General features: G+C 46.2%; 1 protein-coding gene across 9 annotated transcripts in view; it reads left to right on the top strand.

Moving 5' to 3' along the window:
- Positions 1-16,060, top strand: part of HERC1 (HECT and RLD domain containing E3 ubiquitin protein ligase family member 1) — a 174,649-nt gene extending 158,589 nt beyond the window's left edge. For all 9 annotated transcript variants that reach the window (XM_064485448.1, XM_064485453.1, XM_064485449.1 and 6 more), the window contains exons 68-78: positions 533-635; positions 2,159-2,328; positions 3,703-3,841; positions 5,824-5,993; positions 7,032-7,201; positions 7,463-7,628; positions 8,436-8,512; positions 9,272-9,524; positions 10,025-10,177; positions 12,650-12,955; positions 15,417-16,060. In XM_064485448.1, coding sequence (XP_064341518.1) covers positions 533-635; positions 2,159-2,328; positions 3,703-3,841; positions 5,824-5,993; positions 7,032-7,201; positions 7,463-7,628; positions 8,436-8,512; positions 9,272-9,524; positions 10,025-10,177; positions 12,650-12,955; positions 15,417-15,602 — 1,893 coding nt within the window. In that variant the 3' untranslated portion in view covers positions 15,603-16,060. The remainder of the gene's footprint in view (positions 1-532; positions 636-2,158; positions 2,329-3,702; positions 3,842-5,823; positions 5,994-7,031; positions 7,202-7,462; positions 7,629-8,435; positions 8,513-9,271; positions 9,525-10,024; positions 10,178-12,649; positions 12,956-15,416) is intronic.
- The last annotated feature ends 5,026 nt before the right edge of the window (positions 16,061-21,086 follow it).

Genomic DNA, 21,086 nt, shown 5'->3' with positions numbered 1-21,086 from the left:
ATCCTCCTATGTGGGTTTTTAACACACTTAACAAGCAGCATAATTTACAAATATTCAACTTTTATTCAACTCCATATTCACTGTCATATCTATTCTGTGACATCTTGATAGCTAGACTGGTGAATATTCAGCTAGGGATACATACAGCAAGGAAGCCCTCTCTGGGGAACATACAAAGCAGTTATTGTCAGCTCTGAAAGCCGGAAAAGTAACTGGGTGCAGCCCATGGCTTTAATGGTCTTGCAGTGTTCTTTAAAAGGCCACAGGATTCTCTTTGGTCTCTGTTACCCAGAGGAATGCTTCCACTTCACATGGGGTCCTGGGGATATTAGTCAAACACCCCTGCCCTCTTAGCAGTACTCCCCCAAATTCAAGTAGTTTGCAGAGCGATACAAGAAAATAACATTTAGGAGTGTAGATTTGGCTAGAAACAGGTAGGCGACTATATTAGTATTTTTACTGGAAGATACTCTGAGTTTATACATGCCAGTAGGCAGAATCAAAGTATGTGTCTTATACTTTTATTTTGCAGAAAGTTGATGTCCTTTGTGGAATTGGAATAAAAAAGGTTGCTTGTGGAACCCAGTTTTCTGTTGCGTTGACCAAAGATGGTCATGTGTATACCTTTGGTCAAGGTAAGGCATTTTCCAGGCATTACATTGCTTGTTTTATGTACACATGTATTATGGAAATATTTGCTTTCCAATTTTATAGAAAGTGCACTAAATTGAGTCATTTTTCATTCTGGATGATTGGCCACTATGACCTTCATTCATTAGCTGCTTTTCTGCTCCTCTTTCATGATATTTGTCATAAGGACAGACTCTCCTTCCCATTGATGGCCCCTCATGCCAGAGCCTTCATTCTTGCTAGAAGAGTCCCTGCCAGAGCCCTGCCCCTCCTCCTCTCGGCTGCCTTTGCCATGCTGCCACAGACACTGTCTCCTCCAGTCCTGCCTCACTTCCTGGCCCTCATGGGGACTGGGGGTTCAGGTCTTAGAAATTCATAGGCATTCCGGATTCAAATCTTGAGTAAATTCATAATCCATGGCAATATATTCACCTCATAAGTGGGACTTCTTGGCAAATCGTAGTGACTGAGGGGTGTGTGAGGCAGATGTGAGGAAGAAGTAAGTCATTATTGAAGTTTCTAGTCTTGGAAGAACATTGATGCCACTGACTGAGGACAGTGAGTTGGTTTGGGAGAAAGAGGTAAGGAGGTTAGTTTTAGTTATATTGAATTGGAACCATTTACTCTAGATACATGAATGGCAAGTTACTAGGGGTTTGGATATGGAACTCCAAAGTGATTGGTTATGGAGATGTAGGTTTGCATGATGCATAATAGTAGTAGTTAAAGCCATGTTAATAGGCTCTAAGAAATCCAGGGAGAGAGTGTGGAATGAAAAAAGTAAAGGATAGGACTCTTAAAAATGTGAGTAAAGGGCAGGTGAGCACAGGAAGAGGACTTGGGAGAGATGACTTTAAAAAGATGGAGACAGAGGTAGCCGGTGAGCCAGATAGGGCAGAGTCTCTGAGGGGCACAAGTTGCAAGGCCACATTATCAGAAGGTGAGATGGAGCTCTGTGGGCTGGAGCCGGAGAAGAGGCTGCTGCAGTGGGCAGCTAGGAGCTACTCATGACTTCTGAGAGTACAGTTTCAGTGCAGTGATAAGAGGGGAAGTTCGGCTGCAGAAGGCCAAGCCAAACAGGCTTGCAGTATGTGGAGCAGCAGGGGCTGGCCTGCGCTTTCTAGAAGTTTGGCAGCAAAGGTAAGGAGTGATGTTGGCTAGGAAGTTGAGGACAAGACAGGTTGAATGATGTCTTGTCTTAGAATGCAAGAACTTTAGGGCCTTGGTGAACTGAATGCCAGTCCTCTCAAGCATTAGGATGCTAGAGGTGCCTTTTGGTTTGAAATAAGCTACTAACTTAAAATTTAATTTTATTAATTTTTATAAATAAGGAGACTGACATTTTGCAGAGAAATAGGTTCAAACTTTATTCACTCAGAATCCAGTATACCTTCCCAGAAGAGCAGCTTTTTCCCCAGTGAGTTATATACACCACTGGCATACCACTGTAGACATTAAATGACTCGTTAGGAAACATAAAAGGACTGTGGGGTGCCATGCATAAATGTCCTCCTGCGATTTTTTTCAGATCGTTTGATAGGCTTGCCAGAGGGGCGTGCTCGCAACCACAATCGACCGCAGCAAATCCCTGTCCTGGCTGGAGTGGTCATCGAAGACGTGGCAGTTGGAGCTGAGCACACACTTGCTTTGGCATCGACTGGAGATGTGTATGCCTGGGGGAGCAACTCAGAAGGGCAGGTAGCTATTTATCTCGCTTGCTGCTCTCTCGTGTTCTAGAAATCTGACCACATTCCTCCTTTGGCAAAGGGATAAGTGAGGAGACTCATAATTCCTACCCAGATGCCTCACGTACGTCACTGCCATTTTGTTGATTGAGTCTAGTTATGCTTGTCTCTCTCTTGATTGTGGCCAAGTAGGTGTTTTATCATGGTTTTTTAAAAAATGTGACAGTATAGCAAAGTGGATAAGGGAATTAATGAGTGTATGCGTGTGTGTATACACACTGGTAAGTGCCTGGCACATAGTAAGTGCCATATGTAAGTATTTGCTACTGTCATCATTATCTTTGTTTTCACTATGATAATACATGAGGTTAGGTCCTAGGAACATCAGTTGATCTGGAAAATGGAAAAAATGAAACAACAATACTTTTATATTTTATAATAGAACAGTGTACAAAGTATGTTTGTGTTTGGGCAGAAAGTCTTGTTACCCACATTATGCAGAGGAGCAAACCGAGACTCTAAGAGGTAGAGAAAAGACTCAAGATGTTGATGTGTTCAGCCTGTCCTGTATATGTATATGGCAGAGGGAGACACTTTGGTGGGGGATGTCTGAGGTGTCTGTTATGACACTGGCTTTCAGGTCCATGTGCAGAGCCACATCTCTTTCCTCCATAAATCTTCTCTGCATCTGGCTGCCCTTAGAGCCAGGGGCCTGCAAGTTCCAGGTCCAGTATCATTCATAGTAGCCTCATTTGGCTCTGTGGTCTCCTTATCACTATATTAACAGATGAGAAATCCGCTCATCATTGTGGTTGCACATTGTCTTAATGAGGAGAGGGCTGATGTTGAAGACACCTTTGGGAGGTCCCTGGTAGGGCCTTGACAAGATCCTCGCTGATGACACTGAGGTGGTCAGCCTCTAAAACACTGGGTGTCCCAATCAGACTCTAAGAACAGAGATCTGGAGATGAGAATCTGCTTCTGTGTATGTTTTTATGATTGTTTATGTATTGTTACATAGGCAATCGATGTTGAAAATCAAGAAACCGATGTATTTTAAGGGAAAGCTCTATAGATCACTCTGAAATTTTTTTTTAAATTTCCAAGAATTTATTTCCTCTCCAGAAGTGGAATCCAAAGATGTTTTCATTCATTAAGACTCCTCTGCTAAATTCGGCCTTGTTGCTGCTCAGTTTTTAGGAGACACTATAAGCTGTGAGGATCTTTCTGTTAGAGAAAATCAGAATTAATTTCATCATTTTGTCGCTGTTGCTTGATACAGATAGTAACTTACTTATATCTGCTACCATCGAAGACAAATCTTGTCATCTTGTCTTCCTCTCTTCCTCTTTCTAATTGAATCTGTGTATTTGTAATTTATTACCAGCTTGGCTTAGGCCACACCAACCACGTTCGAGAACCAACCCTGGTAACAGTTCTGCAGGGGAAAAATGTTCGGCAGATCTCGGCTGGCCGCTGCCACAGTGCTGCATGGACAGCGCCGCCTGTCCCGCCAAGAGCACCAGGTGAGGGGTGAAATGTCCACGCTCCTGCAGCTTCTCCTTCAGCAGTCGCCAGCTGCACACTCTGCCTGACAGCCTCAGGCTGCATCCAGGCACCATTCTGAAAGTATCAAACCTTCCCCCACACAACCAAAGCACTCTGTGCTGCAGCTCTGTGAACACTTTCAGAGCGGATGATTCTCCTGCAGGTTTCATTACAAAGCACTCCCTCTCTGCTCCCCCCAAAAAAGAAAAATACCATTTAGGCAAGCAAAATGTATAGTTTTAGAGCACCAATTAAGTATAACTAAGTATTTTTTTATATGTAAAAGTGATGAGTTGTAGCTTTCTAAGACATGCTGTTAGGAATAAAGGTGAAAAGCCCTGAGATCGCTTGTCAAATTCTTCACCCCAGTCAACCGATTGAAACATGATGTTGTCTGTACATTGACAGAGGAAAAAAAAAAACCAGACTGTTAACCATTTTACTCCAGGGTGTGGCAGGACTAATTGGCTGTTTCTATGTTTTGTGTGTTTTTCTTTTTAGTTTATCATGACATCCTTATAGATCTACAACAAAATAAAGAAAAGAAAATGCATATTTGTGTAGTTAACACCCTACTCAGCAACTGGATCCATCTTCTGTTCCCCACAAACGTAACCATTGCCTTAAGTGTGATATTTATCATTCTTAATGCATTTCTTCATATTTGGGCTATTTATTCCCCAGACCCTCAAGCTCTTTCTAAAACCATCCTCTGGCATCTGAGGCACTAGAACGTCCCTGAAGTGACCTTGTGCCTGGGAGCTCAGCATTCTCATCCCTTTTTGGGAACCTCTCTATTTCTTAGAGGGGTCTTTGGGAAGCACTCCCTATGGAGATTATTTTCTCTTAGATACCATAAGAGAGTGAGGTAGGACTGCCAAGTAGATTTCAAACAAGCAGGAGATGGTTTCTGGTTAACAGAACCCAGAATGATCAGCGCTGCCCGTGTACTGACAGTTTCAGGTACTCAGGGGCCTCTTCAGCTTCCAGTGGGATTTCCTCTTCTGCTTCAGGACAAAGACCATACAGCGTAGGGGCTAAAGGTTCAAACTCTGGAACCACATTGCCCAGGTTGAATCCTGGCTCCTCCACTTTGAGCTGAGTGACATTGCGACTCAGTTTCCTTGTCTGTAAAAGGAGGGTAATAATAGCACCTATTGTATGTAAAGAGCTATAGGAGCGAATGAACCAATTCATGTGAAGCTCTTAGAACAATGCCAGGCACACAAAAGTGCTCAGCAAGTGTTAACTTTTAGTAATAGTAGGAAAATGCCTCTGAGAATTGAGCTGTACGAAGCTTTACTTACAGGAAACTCAAATAAGTTGAGTATCTCATTCTTAGTCTTTTGTGCATTTGTGTAAGAGGATAACCACGGGTACTGTCCTTGTAGTCTGTGCTTTTATAGAGCTCTTATGCTCGTAGTAGAAAGCCTCCATGAGTCCTAGGCCTGTATCTTTCATTCTGTCACGGTCACTTTCTGTCAGATCCCTGGGGAGTGTGGGAGGTGGCTCTGCTGAATTACCCATTTCCACTTTCCAGAACTGCCTACCTAGTCCTGGCCCACATCTTGTGTTATTATGAAGATGACAGTTACTGAATATGAAAGAAAGAATTTGTTTTGTTTTTTGTTTTTTTGTGAAGGGACTGTTTAAGTCTCAGTGTTAAATGGGAAACTAAATTAAAGGAGGAAGAAACAAATTTTCATAATGATAAATAAAAAGATGTTTTTAAAGACCAGCACAAGTACATCAAAAAATTAAGGTGAATTGATGGATAGAGGAATTGTTAAATACATAATAAAGCAAATATAGCAAAATATTGATTATCAGATTTAGGTGGTTGGAATTGGTATTCATTGTACACTTATCTCAACTTCTGTGTACGTTTGAAATTTTTCAAAACACTACAAATGAAAACAATGCATTTTCCTTTACAAGTGTACATTTGCATCCTGGGCAGGTGTGTCCGTACCCCTGCAGCTGGGCCTGCCCGACGCAGTGCCGCCCCAGTACGGGGCCCTGAGGGAGGTGAGCATTCACACCGCGAGGGCCAGGCTCCGGCTGCTTTACCACTTCTCTGACCTCATGTACTCGTCCTGGAGGCTCCTGAACCTCAGCCCCAACAACCAGGTAACATGCTGGCGTGGGAAGAAGCAGTGCCCGTGGCATGCTCGCTAGGTCCCAGGGCCTTTTTCTTAGCCTTCAGAAAATTCTTCCAAGGCTAATGCTTTTAACTCTCAGCTCTCAAGAGATGTAGAAGGGGCAGCAGTTCTGTGCCCATTTTACTGCTGATTTAAGGGCAGTCCAGATACAGGTAGTCATGCTCTTGGGCACAGAGTGGTCTTCCTTCTGTGTTTTGGTTTATCCAAAGTTCAAGGAAGTATGAATGCCTAAGCATGTATTCTCTACAAAATCTAGTATATGATTTTAAAACTTAAGCACAGAAAGATGTTAGCACCACAGTCATGGTGGTTATGTGAGTGAGTCTGAGAAATTTAGGAGACTTCTTGCTCTCTCTTGTAAGTGGGGGAGATAAAGTAAATTTGGCTATTTGATTGCCTTTATAGAACACTCTAGTAATTTAGGAAGAAGGCAAGCTGGCTGTGTTTGTTTGTTTGTTTAATGTGTAGACATGCCTGCTACAATGTGTATTGGTCTGTAAATCTGTCAGTCAAGAATCCTTTGGGTAACCAGTCATGAGCATATGAGAGATCTGGCAAATCATTGTTAGAATTATATAATCAACCAGGCAACAGAATACTGTGAAGCACTAAACAGAGCATTAGAAAACTGTTGGTAATGAGTGGGAGAAATGTTATGATATAAAGTGAAGTGAGAAAAGCAGCAGAAAATCGTATAAATTGTATGAGCTGAACAAAATGCGAAAAGGAAGGAAACTGGAAGGAAATAGATGAAAGTGTTCATGGGGCCGTCTCCATATGGTAGGATTATGGATGATTTTATTTGTGTGCTTGTGGGTGTGTCCTTTTCTGTATTTTCTAAGTTTTTGAAAATTATGTTTTATCAGAAAAACATATTTTGAAAAAGTTGCTGATAATGACTAATACTCAGGTTTACGCTTTTAAAGTACATTTCTAAAAGTGAGAAGTGTTATTTCTTTTAAGCCTTAGCTTGAACCGTCTCTGCTAAGCTAACTTTCTGTTACAGAACAGTACGTCTCATTATAATGCTGGAACGTGGGGCATTGTGCAGGGACAGCTTCGGCCTCTGTTAGCTCCAAGAGTCTACACCCTCCCGATGGTGCGCTCTATAGGAAAAACCATGGTTCAAGGCAAAAACTATGGACCTCAAATTACTGTAAAGAGGATATCAACCAGGTTAGCATATGCATATGTGTTTCTAACTAGCATTTTTTTAGGTGGATGTTATTACTAATTCCTGTGAGCCTTAGTTTCCTCACTTGTAAAGTAGGATAGTAACAGTATTTATATCAGTACCCAGTGTGGTTACAGTGGGCCTCGCACAGTGTTTGGCTGTTGTTAAGCTGGCCTGTTCATTCATTGATGCGAAAATGTTTTCAAGTGACTTTTGTGGTTTGGAAGAGTTGTATTTCACTCCGTTTTCCCTTTCTTTTAAAGAGGACGGAAGTGTAAGCCCATCTTTGTTCAGATAGCGAGACAAGTAGTTAAACTGAATGCATCAGACCTCCGCCTGCCCTCCCGAGCGTGGAAGGTTAAGCTGGTTGGAGAAGGGGCTGATGACGCTGGAGGAGTGTTTGATGACACGATCACAGAGATGTGCCAGGTACATTCATGCAGTGTCCCTGCTGAGTTGTCCACTCAAGCACTGGCCATTTTACTGTTTCCAGTGATTACTCTGTCTGGCATGTCTTTATAAATGTAAGCAAGAATGCATTTGTGAGCCTTGCATGAAGTCATACTGTTAATGATGTAGAGGTGAATTATTGCAAGAGTCTGTGAAACTTTGTGACGATACCTTACTGAATAAGTGCCATCTACCAGTGACCATCTGCTGTGCCGCATAACACTGGCAGAGGAACCAGCAACACCACACGTTTGCATTTATTTACCAGACAAATCCAGGGCCACCCATGAGCTCCAATTTATTTTGGTGCTTTTAGAATAAAGTAGAACTGCCAGGAAAATGAGAAAAATAAGTCTTAAGAGTTTGAACCAGTTCATATTTTAAGATCTGCACTGGCAGCTTTGCTTCCACAGATCAGCTCTGACCCTTCCAGCTTTGCCTGGTACCAAGAGTTTTCTGATAAATCCTGTGATTGAAATAATACTTGACTGTCATTTATTAAGTTTGTTTGAATATCACTCTACCCTGCTCACAGATACCCCAGCTCCTGCCTGGATTTACTTTTTCATCGTAGCTCTACATACTGTAGGATATTTTCTACATGGAGAAGTTCCTAAATTCGTTTCAAATTACAACCACAGAAATGACTGTAGAGATATCTGGTTGTCATCTAGCATTACAAATTCTTCAATATGTCTTTTCAGTATGACCTTTAATGTAATTGGTTCATTTTCTTGATGCATTTGTCATGTCTAAAAAAAAAAAATGTTTTTCTTTCTTCTCCAGGAACTTGAAACTGGTATTGTTGACCTTCTTATACCCTCTCCCAATGCTACTGCAGAAGTGGGTTACAATAGGGACAGGTAAGGGCAGTCAGCAGGTGACTGCCTGCAATAATACATTTATTGAGTGCTTACAGTATGCCAGGCACTGTTCTAAGGGCTTTGCATGTATTATCGCATTGAATCCTCACTAACTCTAAGGAATAGGAACTGTAAGTACTCCCTTTTCACAGATCTCCTACAGATAGGAAGCTGAAGCACTTCCATCATGACTTGTTGTTTATTATGGGACCAACTCAAGGATAATATAGAGAGGTAGAGGAAACTCAGACTTGGTAATGAAACCAGATTTGTTTTGTGTTTCTGAAGGCCTACATGGCCGCCCCTCAATGAATTAAAATTCATTAAAAAGCTTTGCTATGCTGTATCATAGTACTTCATATTTGTAATTGTGTATTATTCCTATATTTGTCAAATTTTTTTTTATTTTGAATCCTGCTTCATGGACTTGTGAATGATAAATGAGATGATTTGAGGAAATAGGGCATCCTTGAGCAGACAGCTTAAAAAGTAATAGATCTTTCACTTATCCTTTTTTGGTTCTTCCAAAAATAATTCAAACTATAGTCCCTGTGCTGTACAAAACAATAGCCACAGACCACATGTGGCTGTTGAGCACTTGAAATGTGGCTAGAGGAGCTGAAGAACTGAATTTTAAATTTCATTCCACTAAGTTAAGTAGCCCCATGTAACTAATGACTAATGCTGTAGCTGTTTGATAACTTACTTCTAATAGAAATGAGGAAAACTTTGTTTGAAATATTTCCTTTAATTCTGCAGGTTCCTTTTTAACCCCTCTGCCTGTCTTGATGAGCACCTAATGCAGTTTAAGTTCTTGGGCATTTTAATGGGGGTTGCCATTCGCACAAAGAAGCCTCTGGACCTCCACTTGGCCCCTCTGGTGTGGAAACAGCTGTGCTGCGTCCCACTCACACTGGAAGACCTGGAGGAGGTGGACCTGCTCTACGTGCAGACCCTCAACAGCATTCTTCACATTGAAGACAGCGGGATTACCGAGGAGAGTTTCCATGAGGTACATCCTGGCTGGTCCATGTTACTGCTGGTGTTGACTAGAATTTTTCCGTGTAAAACTCAGATGCGGTCTTCTACTTGCTGTCTGGCTGACCCACGCCATAGCCCATTGCTGTCCTTGGCAGCTCAACCCCAGCAGTTTAAATAGCTGCTAACAGATAGAGTCAGCACCAGGACCCAGCTTCTGCTCCTTCCCTTTTGATCCCATTCTCTGCCTGGTAGAGTGCAGGACAGAGAGAACCCAGGAGGAGAGGGAGGCCTTGTGTGACCAGAGTTCATCAAACCTGGTTTGGAGCCAGAGGGATTCAACCTCAGTTTTTAATCACTGCCAGATTAGTCAGCACATTCCCTGCTGATCAAGTAGCCTGACCAGCTCTCTCAGTTGCCTTGTTTTTATCCTTAAAGTTTTTGATTTTGTTGCTGATTTGCTGTATTTGTGTGAAACACACTTTTTGTTGTCATTTCTGTCATGGAGTAAATTCTTTTTTCTTGTATTCTTAGATGATTCCTCTTGATTCTTTTGTTGGCCAGAGCGCTGATGGCAAAATGGTTCCTATAATCCCTGGTGGGAATAGTATCCCACTCACATTCTCCAACAGGAAGGAGTATGTGGAGCGGGCCATTGAGTATCGGCTTCATGAAATGGATCGGCAGGTGAGTTGAAACATTTTGGGAGGTGCATGTGAGTTTGCATATTTGTCTCCAAACAAGAGCAGTCTGCTTTCTACTATTTGGCGTATGAATTCACTGTTGATTAATTTGCATCTATATTTCAACCCCTATTCAGACACTTTTCAGGCCATTTCTCAGGACCTGCTATGTCCTTACTCAGAGCCTTAGGTGAGCTCTGAATCAATCACTGGTTGGATTGAGGCCAAGCTCTCAACTCAGGCCTTCAGAACCTACCTTCTCACTCTTCCCCAGTCCTGTTTGTCTTTGTGTCTTACTGCCCCCCAGCCCAGGGTCCCCACTCGAGCTGGGTCAGTCAGGGTCCATGTGAATGACCCCCTAAACACTGGTCTGGCAATTCCACATGAGTGCCTTTCCCCCTCCTGCTGCAGTCCTTCGACCCTCAGCTGAGAATGCTCCTCTCCAGACCAACCTTCCTCCAGGTCTGTAACTGTAGAGGTCTTTTTTGTTACCTAGAAATTCCTCAGGGTATCACATACTCCTTGTTGTGGTCTAAGAACTAGACTACAGAGTTTGGTCTTTTTTTTTCAGTTAGCGTGTAGGATATTGAATGAAGAATGTAGTTCCTATATATAACCTGTATATCCTTGTTTTATGCTGATACGTAGTAAGCATTTAATAAATGATGGGAGTATGATGAGTGACCATAGAAATGAATATTATCTCCAAAAATGGTGGCTTTCATTATACAGTCCTTAATAGCTACTTCAGTAGTATCTTATTTGCAGAACATGTTGGGCTCTTCCCAAGAGCTGGATGCGGGCTCTGAGGCTGTATGCTAATTGGGAGCATATATATCCTACACCCTTCTCTCCCGGTTTCTTCTTTGACTCTGACTTTGGGCCACGTCTCATCAGAATACTCTATCCCTTAGCTTAGTGAGGGTGGGTCCTGTCAGTGATGCTGTTTACACAGGGCTTAGGGCTTATCTCCAGTTCTTGAATATTTTTCAATCTGCACAGAGTGAACAACTGACTAAAAATGTATCGATCAGCTCCTGCGTGCCAGGTGTGGTTCACGGCACCCTCGTGTGCAGTTTCTCCCCTAGTTGCTCTGTGACGTAGGGATTACCGTCACCCCTTCACAGAGTGCAGAGGAATGAAGGGTGTACTCAAGGCAGAGCCACGTTCAGCTGCGGGGTCCAGGCTCGTGCTAGCCCGTCCTCTGAGGGTCAGGTTGACCTTCCGCTCTCCATCAGCTGTGCTCTGCTCTGCCCTGGCTTTGTTCTGTTCTTGGTAACAAGGCCTTCTTCCTCTTTCACTTCCTCTTCGTCTCTTAGAACCCCATATTCTTCCCATAGTTCTCCCCAGTTGTCCCTCACCCAAGCAGCCAGCCCTGTACTTCAGTCTCTTTTTTTTCCAGACAGCTTTTGGTTTCTATCCTACCAGGCATGACAGCTTGGTTTTTGGCAGAATTTGGCTGGGGTATTCCCTTTATTGTCAGTAGAGACTACCCTTGCTGCCAGTCCCTTCTTTATCCCTGGGCATGACGGCCTTGTACAGTCATAACTCCAGGGCCTTCCCCAAGGGGTGGCTCCTGTTCAGGGTCTCTGGTTTTGTTTTGTTTATGGCAGATGGTTTTGAGTTGGCCAAGAGTGGAGAAGTATTTATGAAACAAACCTCAGACAGTGATGGGTCTGTGTATAGAGGAGGCACTGCTGTGCAACCTTGGAGGGGTTTTTCCAAACAGACAGTGTGGACAGCCTCTAGCGGCGCCCTCTCGGCATTCCCCTCCTGACTACCCAGTCACACAGGCTTATTTAAAGTTCTCTTCATAATGTGAGCAGCCATTATTTGCCTTATTTTTTAGATGAAAAAAATTAACAGAAGTGGTGGAGCTGAGATTCAGGACTCAAGTCTCCTGATTAAATTCTCTGCCCTTTCTACTGGCTTCCTACAAAAGGACTTCTCAGTTTTACTTCCTTCTTTGTACTTGTCCAACTTTTTTTTTTTTTTTACAATTACCACAAATTATTTTTACAAACAGGATATAACTATTTTCAAAAGAAAATACAAATTATAGAAACAAAAGAAGCTCTAGACACATTCTCCAAGAGCTTCTCACCCTGATGAGAAGACGGGGTATACCCCACATAGCATAGTTGAACCGCCCACAGCCTTGTGTGATGAGGAGTATGAGTGGGTGGGGCTGGCCGCAGGGAGGGCCCCAGAGGACTGGGATGTCATGGGGGGAGGGAAAATGGGCTCCTGAATTGATTTGAACAAGGACTAGAAGGAGTGTCTGAGTCCCACAGGCAGAGAGGAGCTCAGACAAAGGGTCAAAGGCAAGGAAGGAGGGCCATGTGCAGTCACGCCAGTTCTGAGGGACAAGTAGAGGGTCTGGGAGCAGGTGAGCAGGCACGAAGTGCTCAGCCCGGTTGGGCCCACCAGGGGTGCCCAGTCCGCACACTGAACACACGCCCTCTCTGGGGAATAGGTGGCTGCGGTCCGAGAAGGGATGTCCTGGATCGTCCCTGTGCCGCTGCTGTCCCTCCTCACAGCGAAGCAGCTGGAGCAGATGGTGTGTGGCATGCCCGAGATCTCTGTAGAAGTCTTGAAGAAAGTGGTGCGGTACCGGGAGGTGGACGAGCAGCATCAGCTGGTGCAGTGGTTCTGGCACACGCTGGAGGAGTTCTCCAACGAGGAGCGGGTGCTTTTCATGAGGTTTGTGTCTGGAAGATCTCGACTACCAGCCAACACTGCTGACATTTCTCAGAGATTTCAAATCATGAAGGTTGATAGGGTAAGTAAGGTATTTTTTCCTTCCTTGATAACACCTGTCCTTACTGCTTCCTGTGGCTTGCGTGTTGGGAATACCAAACTGTGACCGTCAAGTAGGCCTGCCAGTTCAGGTTTAATGCTTGGAATTTCCAGATTTTTAAAAAATCATAGAAAAACCTGTTCAAAAACATCACATAACTTCAGTGAAAAAAGCCCTAAACGGATGTAGGAAGCACAGGATAACTAACAACCTTTGGTAAATCTTCCTGAGTGAAAGCTAAGCCTGGCAGAAGGGTCATCATGTTGCCTCTGCCTCTTGCTTCCCGCGCCTTTCCATTGTGTGACTTGCGCACTGGGACACGGCCTTGTTTACTTGTTTTCATGAAGATACTGTTCACTGGTGCATGTGCTGCAGAAGGAACGTGTTCCGTGGCTGCTTTGTGGTGTGTGCATCACGGAGCAGGCAGTGCGGCTTCTCGGTGGCCTGATGAAAGGCCCTGCCGCAGAGCCCCGGCCCAGCTGCTGTTTTGACAGATGGCTTAGGAATAAAAGGGCTTAGAGCCTTAAGTGCACGTTGCTGCCAGAGTCATCTTTCTCAAGCACCCATCTGACCATGTCACTCTCCTCCTTTCACACTGTTCAGGGGCCCCTTGTGTTGACTCCAGGACAGTCAGTCCTGTGCCGACTTTCTGATATCACCCCTTGACATTCAATGTGTTCCGGCCATAATAGGCTGCTTGCCTTTCTCCAGACAGACCATGCTGTTTTTAATCTTCTATGCCTTTGTGTAGGCTATTCCCTCTGCTTTAGTGAGTTCTCCTCCCACCCTTTTCTATCTGTGCCTGGCAAGCACTTATTCATACTTTAAGCCCAGCATCAGTGTCATCTCTTCCAGGAAGCCCTCCTGAATGCTTTCCTGTGCCCCTGACTATTTCTGATGGCAGACTTAGATCTCCTTATATCCACCTCCTAGACACTTGGTATACCCCCCAAATCCAGCATAAAGTTTGAAGTGTCTGTGTTCCCTCTTTCTCCTTCCCCTTCTCCCCAGGTGCTGGGTCCACGTGTTTATTCCGGAAACAGAAAGGGCCTCTCCACACAAGGGCCCTTCCAGCCAGTTTCATCAGGTTTCACTGTGTGTCTTTCTGGTGTTTTTCCAGTGACTATTCCTGGAAGTTGCTGTAGTCAAAGCTGTCCCTTGCCTGCTGCCTCCCGAGGCTGCCTGCCTGGGTGCTACTCCTGGGCTAGACTTGCTGGAGAGGCCATGCACAGGAAGGGCTATGAAAGGGCCTTTCCATAAATTTTCTACATGACTTGCCAGAAACTATAAGTTGTAGATCTGTTTTGTTGCTTCAGAGAGAGGTAGGGAGGGGGAAATGGTTTGCTTCTATTCAACTTTGGAAAAAAGCCTTGCCTTCTCTCTGTCCCAGGCTACCCTGCCATCCCAGGATTTAATCCACCACTAATCCCCTGCCTGGGAGGTTTTTAGCCTCTGAAGGCTGACCGCTATGGGTCTCTCCTTTGTGGCTTTTAAACCATTTCTCTAGTTTCCAAATCAGAGCCACCTGCTGACATCACTGGTCAGTGTCTGTGGGATGGGATTTTTCTGCATTTGAGCTTTCTGTGTCACCGCTGGCTCTGGCACCACGAGGCTTCTGGGCCCTCCATCTCCTGCCTCTTCGAAATGCACTCACCTAATGTTGGGCTTTGAGGAGTTTGAGGAGGGCTGGTTTCAAGGAGGTGAACAAGAAAGAGAGGGTGGCTTCTTTTTTAAAAAGTAGTCTTTAAAAAATTATAAAAACAATGTAAAGTTGTTACTGCCATTACAAATAGTTTGGGAAATAGTTGTGTTTACAGAGCAGGACAGTGTTTGCAGGGAGGGACAGGAGTTCTGTCTCTTTAGTGGTCGCCATTTTCACCTTTCAGCTTTGTGTACTTCCTCCCAGTCTTTGCCTCGAGCACACACATTTTTGCATGAACGCGTTTAGAATTTTGTATTCTGCTTTTTTCGCCTAACAATCTAACCCCAGCCCTTTCCTGTTTTACTGCTAATTATCATAACTATCATTTTACATAACCACATCGCCTGTCAGTCAATGGATGGGCTGGGATTTCACTCGCTGCCTCCTCACCTGGGCTCTGTGCTGGCAGCCATGGCACTGTGCAAACCGTGTGCCCTCAAATAACCCTGCCAGTCAGGGCTCTTCCTCACCGTGCCCGTGAGGGCACGGGAGGAGTGAGGACAGGAAAGAAGCGTCTCCGCCAAAAGCCTAGATGGTGCGGGACACCAGAGCCCGCACCCTGCCCGCTACGGCCAGTCTCTGCTCCCTCTCGGGGTGGCCGTGTGGTCAGCCGTGTCTGTGGGACCCACCTGAAGGCAGGGAGGATGCCCTCCCGACTCTGGGGGTGGTGGGAACGGGCAGCCCCGCTCCCCCATGACACCCTGCTGCTGCAGCCACGGCTCTGGGTCTTTCTCTCCACAGCCTTACGACAGTCTGCCTACCTCACAGACCTGCTTCTTCCAGCTGAGGCTGCCCCCCTACTCTAGCCAGCCGGTCATGGCCGAGCGCCTGCGCTATGCCATCAACAACTGCCGCTCGATCGACATGGACAACTACATGCTGTCGCGGAACGTGGACAACGCCGAGGGCTCCGACACCGACTACTGACCGCCAGGGCGCCGCCGCCCCATTCTTCTCAGTAATGCTCACTTCCAATTTCATGTTGATAGACTTTTATGGTAACTACATAGATGTTTTAGGAACATAAATCGACATTATAAACAGTGGCCACATTTAGTTACTCTAAATGTAACAAAGAAACTAGATGTTTTTATTTTTCTGTGATTGTACAAAAAAAAAATGACAAAGTGCTCTCAGTCAGGTTTTTTCCTCCATATTTTTGGTCACTTTTGATAAGTTTGCATGGAACCATTTTGGTGCATTTTTAGTTGGGAATGGTACATTTTTGTAAACCCACCCAGTGAACACGAAATTGTACATTGTGTATAATTGTTCATTAGAAAGGACAGTTTTACATGAATATTCATATATTTATTTTGTTTTAATTTGAATTGCCTGTGCAGGGTTCCTTATGCAGAGAAATAAAGCCGATTCAGGAATCAGCACATGGAATGCTTTTGTTATTGGAGCTTCTGATGGAGACAGAGTGCGCCTTCAGGCTAGTCACACTCTGACAGCTTTCTGACCCTCGGAAACATTCTTCACACTGGGCTTTGCTTGGTGACATAGCAGAGGGCCACATGGGTGCAGCAGCCCCCGAGGTGGAAGCCCCTGTCTTCACTTGTTCTGTCATCCTTGGTCTGTCACTGTGTTCCCTCACTCCAGGGCCCTTGTGTCAGCCACGTGGCCCTTCCTTTTCACACTACCCTTTCTCCTCCTCCGTTGCTGGCTTAAAATGTCACATGCTAACAGGAGCCTTTCTTGTAGCCCCAGGAGACCTGGTACAGGATGGATCTCTGCTAGGCAAGGAGGAAGATACCCAGAGGAATGCAGTTCTGACCCCGCCTGTGAAAAAAACCACTGATGGAAATAAAAAGCAGGGCAGTTTACAGTAACGTGTCATCTGCACTGGAAGGGCAGCCAAACGGGAGGCGGACGGAAAGGACAGCTAATGCTAGGTAGGCACTAAGCATACATGAACAGGTGACCATGTGAATGAGTGAGTGAATGTGTGAATTAACATGAGAACGAATGAGTGGCTTCTGTCTCCTTGAATGAAGGATGGAGGGGAGTTGTGCAGGGCGGTGGGGAAGGGGTTATACCCTTGGTGCTTACACCCAGCCCTTGGAGGCTCTGGGCAGTGTGCTTGCTTGCTCAGTCATGTCAGAATGAGCGTGTGGTTCTGGGAGAAAGGGCCGTCTGGAGAGCAGCCATGAGGCTCCAGCTTCTGGGAGTGGGAACAGGAAGAGGGCAAGGCCTTTGGGTGGCTTGTCTCTTTTGTCCACTACAACTTCATGCCACGAGCCGCTTCTAGTATGCTTCATAGCCAAGGTCACGGCTGACAGCCTGCCCAAGGGAGGCACCAGACAGGGAGCCTTATGGGCAGTCATTTTCCACAAGGAAGGGAAAAGGCGTGTGTTTGTAAAGAGAAACTGGAAGGAAAATACGGTTCTGCTGGCTAAGATAATGCAGTGCGTAGATATTTCCCAGTGAATATGCCTGATAATATTTAGAATGTTGACATCTTGGTTTTATGAAAGAGACTTCAGTTGGAGTTGTGTTTCAGAGAGAGACCGCAGCTTCTGGCGACCCCCGGAAGCCTTTAATACTTGATCTGAGAGCTGCTCTGAAAGGCTCTGTGCTTGAAGCACTGACTCGGCGGGTCGGAAGGCACTGCCCCGGCCACTGGGCCAGGAGGGAACTTTTCTTATAGAGGCCTCTGTGCTGCTGAGATCTGGGCAATGCCAGGAAGGGTCTCTTAGGGTCTTCTCAGATGGCTCCTGGTGACAAGTGACTCTTCCCTCTTGCTGGGCTGGGCTGAGAGTGTGCCGAGCTGAAGGCTACACCTGCAGTCTCGGAGAATATTTTAAATCAGAATAAGGCCTTGACCTTCGTGTGGCACTGGCCTTTGCTGCCTGTTTGCCCTGGACTGAGGGGACGGGCACTCAACAGCAGGCTGACAGTTATGGTTCCAGGTCTCACGTGCCAGGCCTAGTGGATGGGCTTCTCAGGAGGTCTAACCTGCCCAGACATCTTGGCTTTATAACAGATGCCATTTCTTTGCTGGAGACCTGTCATTCTTCTTCATTCTCTTGACTTGTGGAAGCTCCGGGAGAAAGGGGGAGGTGTGAGTCCCTGATCTGAGGAGTTGAAATGGGCCTAGTGCAGCTGTGTGTGTGTGTGTGTGGGGTCCCATAGTTCACTTTCAGCCCCCATTTAGGCTTAGGCCATTGTGTTGTTGTTGTTTGCTGGGCTCATTCAGTTAACAAGTCCTTGCAGTTTTTGTCACCTTTAAACAGTCTTGAGAGAACTTTGACCCTTAGCCTTCAAAATTTAAGATTTCCCCAGAGGCCCCTCAAGGTGCAGCTTGGTTCTCGGCCTCCCAGCTTTGTGGCCTTTGCCCAGCACTACCAGCCAGGTGAAACCTACATCTGGTGTACTTGGCTTTTAGCAAAAAGCAAGTCTTGGGCATTGTATCCCACAGCTGGAGGCATCTTAGGGCCGAGGGGTCAGATGATCTCTCCCTTTACAGACCAAGAATCTGAGTCCAGGAGAGGGAAAGTGCTGGATCACAGGTACTTACAGACTAGAGCGGGGAGTCCTGGCTCCCTGTCAGCACACCAGTGGTGGCCTTGAGGGGGCTCAGTCAGTCCCCTGCAAACAGCCTGCGCCAAAACAGGCCAGCATGTCCCTATAAGACAAGCCTCAGAGCACGATGCCCCCCCAGCAGACTCTGCCTCCCAGAGAGCAATCTGGAGTCCCTGACCTCAAAGCCTGTGGCCCCAGTCTCTGCTGGCGCTGAGGTTCCTGCACAGACCAGCCAGTAAGACGTGGTGACTGGGGTTAGCCTCCCACCAGGGGGCACTGTCCTGTCCTGGTGCTGAGGTTCTGCACCTTCCCCCTGACTTTCACTTTGCCTCGGCCAGAACTGAGTGAAAACAGCATTCAGGAGCTGGGGCGCGTCTGCAGTCTGTTCTAATGGAGGCTGTGAGAGCACAGATGACTCCCACGCCATCTCCAGGCAGCTCTGGAATCGAGTCAGGCTCCCAGCGCCCCCAGCTCAGCCTTCTCTGGACATGCATTGGGCTTCCTGACTCTGCCTTCGCTGAGCTGTGCCTGCTGATAGTAACCTTATGGGAGCTGGGCTCAGTCTTCCAGGCTCAGCTCAAAGGCTGTGTCCTCCACCAGGTGTTCCTATGTAAACCCAGCTTGCTGCTTCCTCAGGCCTGAGCCTTGTGGGTTCTGGCTTGGCTTTTCTAGCTCCCTGCAGATGTGGGATGCCTTTCCCTATGTCTGCCTTTCAGGCACCACACATTTGGGCACAGTCTCATCGCAGTATCACAAACAGGGTACGGTCCTATTTTACAAATAGAGGAACGGAGGCTCAGAGAAGTCATAACTTGTCAGAAGTTATGGATGGCAGAGCTGAGAGAGCACTCCAGACACCCTGCTCTCTACCTGTCTTCTGACTAGAGGACTCTCTTGAGGTAGGCCTGGCCCAGCCCATGGCCAACAGCCTGTAAATGTTTGTGAGATGAATGAGTTGGTGGATTAATCAGGCATGCAGTGCCCCTAGTTCTATGAAAATCTAAGAGAAGTCATTGAAAGGTGTTTTTAGATTAAGCAGGGCACTGTGTTCTGTCCAGTGCTCTACTCAGTGCCTGGTGATGTGAACAGTGACTGTTAGAAGGCAGAGTGGAGAGTCACCTCAGGTGGCCCCGGGCTCAGGGAGCCAAAGCTCCCGAGGAGGGGGCGGAGCCGAATTAGAGCCTCAGAAACAATGCTGGACACAGCTGTCCGCACAGCTTTCGTTCCGTGATCACTGCAGTCCTGGTATGTGGGGGTTTACTATGCATCAAAGGGAACTGCACCCTTATTTATAAAAGAGCTTCTGTGGGAAAAGGAGCCTCAGGGGAATGCAGGTTACCCACATTCAAGCTGAACTTACAGTGACCTCTGCTTTACAAACACAGTCTCATAATCCTTAAAAGAACTCTGCAAGGAAGATTCTTTAGCCATCCCAACACACAGATAAGAAAGCTGAGGTTTAGAGAGGGTTCTTCTGCCCTTGGTCAGGGGAGAACTAGAAACCAGGAACCCATTGTTTCCCAGACTGAACCACCAATTTAAGGCAAACATGACCTCTGGGAATTGGGGCTTATCAGAGATGATGAAAGCAAAGCCCTGGGCTTTAAGTGGCTCCATTTTAAACATTTAACTCCCTGGAAGGCAGAGCTTTCTTTCAACATTGTTTGCAGTAGTGGTTGAAAATTTAAATCCAGGCAAAGCCTCTCTCCGGAGCCCAGAACAGTGATGGGTAAACTGCAAAATCATGGAAGCAGCCTAGGTTTCACAGGCTAGTGGTGGGCCCTCCCATTCCACTGCAGCTGGTGGCCTGGTGAGGCTGGCTCTCACCACCCAGGAATGAGGAGGGATTATGCCGGCCGGCCTGGCTACTGTGGCTACTGTAGCTACTGGTTTCTGGGCTAAGCTCTGGTGCAACCAGGGGCCCAGGGGCAGCAATTGAGGCCTTCAGCAGTCCTTGGAGGGGTTTGAGCTGGTTGGAGTGCTGCTTGCCTGCCCACAGGTTCTGCCTGGAGAAATTAGTGCCTCTGGGCCTTCACATGGATTATCATCTTGGGGCCTGGCTTCTGCTGGGGTAGGCTGGGTGGAGCATCTTCAGCTCTCATTTCATCCTCATAATGATAATAACCTGTGAGGCCTCCCTCATCCCTTTTTTCTCTGCCTCTCCTGCTCGCCTTTCCTCCCCACTCTGCTGCAGCCATACTGACCTCCAAGGTATTCCTGTAACATAGGAATGCATACACAGGAATAACAGCCATGCTCCTAGTCTGGGGCCTCTGCATTGGGCAGTTCCCTCTGCCTGGAATATTTTCCTTCCAAATGCTCCCTCTCTCACTTTCTCAAATGCCATCTTCTCAATAGGGCTTAATATTGGTCGACCCCTTTTAAGTTGCTTCCCCCCTCCCAGCACTTGCCAGCAATCCTCAGATACCCTCTTACCCTGTGTTTCCCCTCTCCTCCAGTACTTACTATCTTCTTAGACACCAATTACTGTCTCTTGCCCTACTAGAACGTAAGCTCCTTGAGAATAGAATGTCTCTTTTTCCTTGCTGTTTTCCCAATATTTGGCAACGAATTAAGGTACCTGTGAGTAAGGATCAGAGCCCCTTTAACAAGAAACACCTGGCCTCAGGTAGTTATAGGGCCTTGGTCTCAGCTGGTGATGGGAGGAGTCAGACCACAATCCTCCCTGCCTTCTCCCCTTGCCCAAAGTTTCCTCCACCACCACCCCCTCTCGTGTACCTGGGACCAAGAGATTGCTCGATGACCGAGAGACTTTGGTGGCTAAAGGTGAGACATCAGACTAAAGCCCTGAAATTGAAGTCCAGGCGTGTGCCCACGTCCAGCAAATCTAGCAGGTAAAATTTTAACTTTGCATCAGCTTTT

The sequence above is a fragment of the Camelus dromedarius genome, chromosome 5, assembly GCF_036321535.1.
Source record: "Camelus dromedarius isolate mCamDro1 chromosome 5, mCamDro1.pat, whole genome shotgun sequence".
Lineage (NCBI taxonomy): Eukaryota > Metazoa > Chordata > Mammalia > Artiodactyla > Camelidae > Camelus > Camelus dromedarius.
Note: the sequence above shows the minus strand (reverse complement) of the source record. Positions and strands in the feature narration are given on the sequence as shown.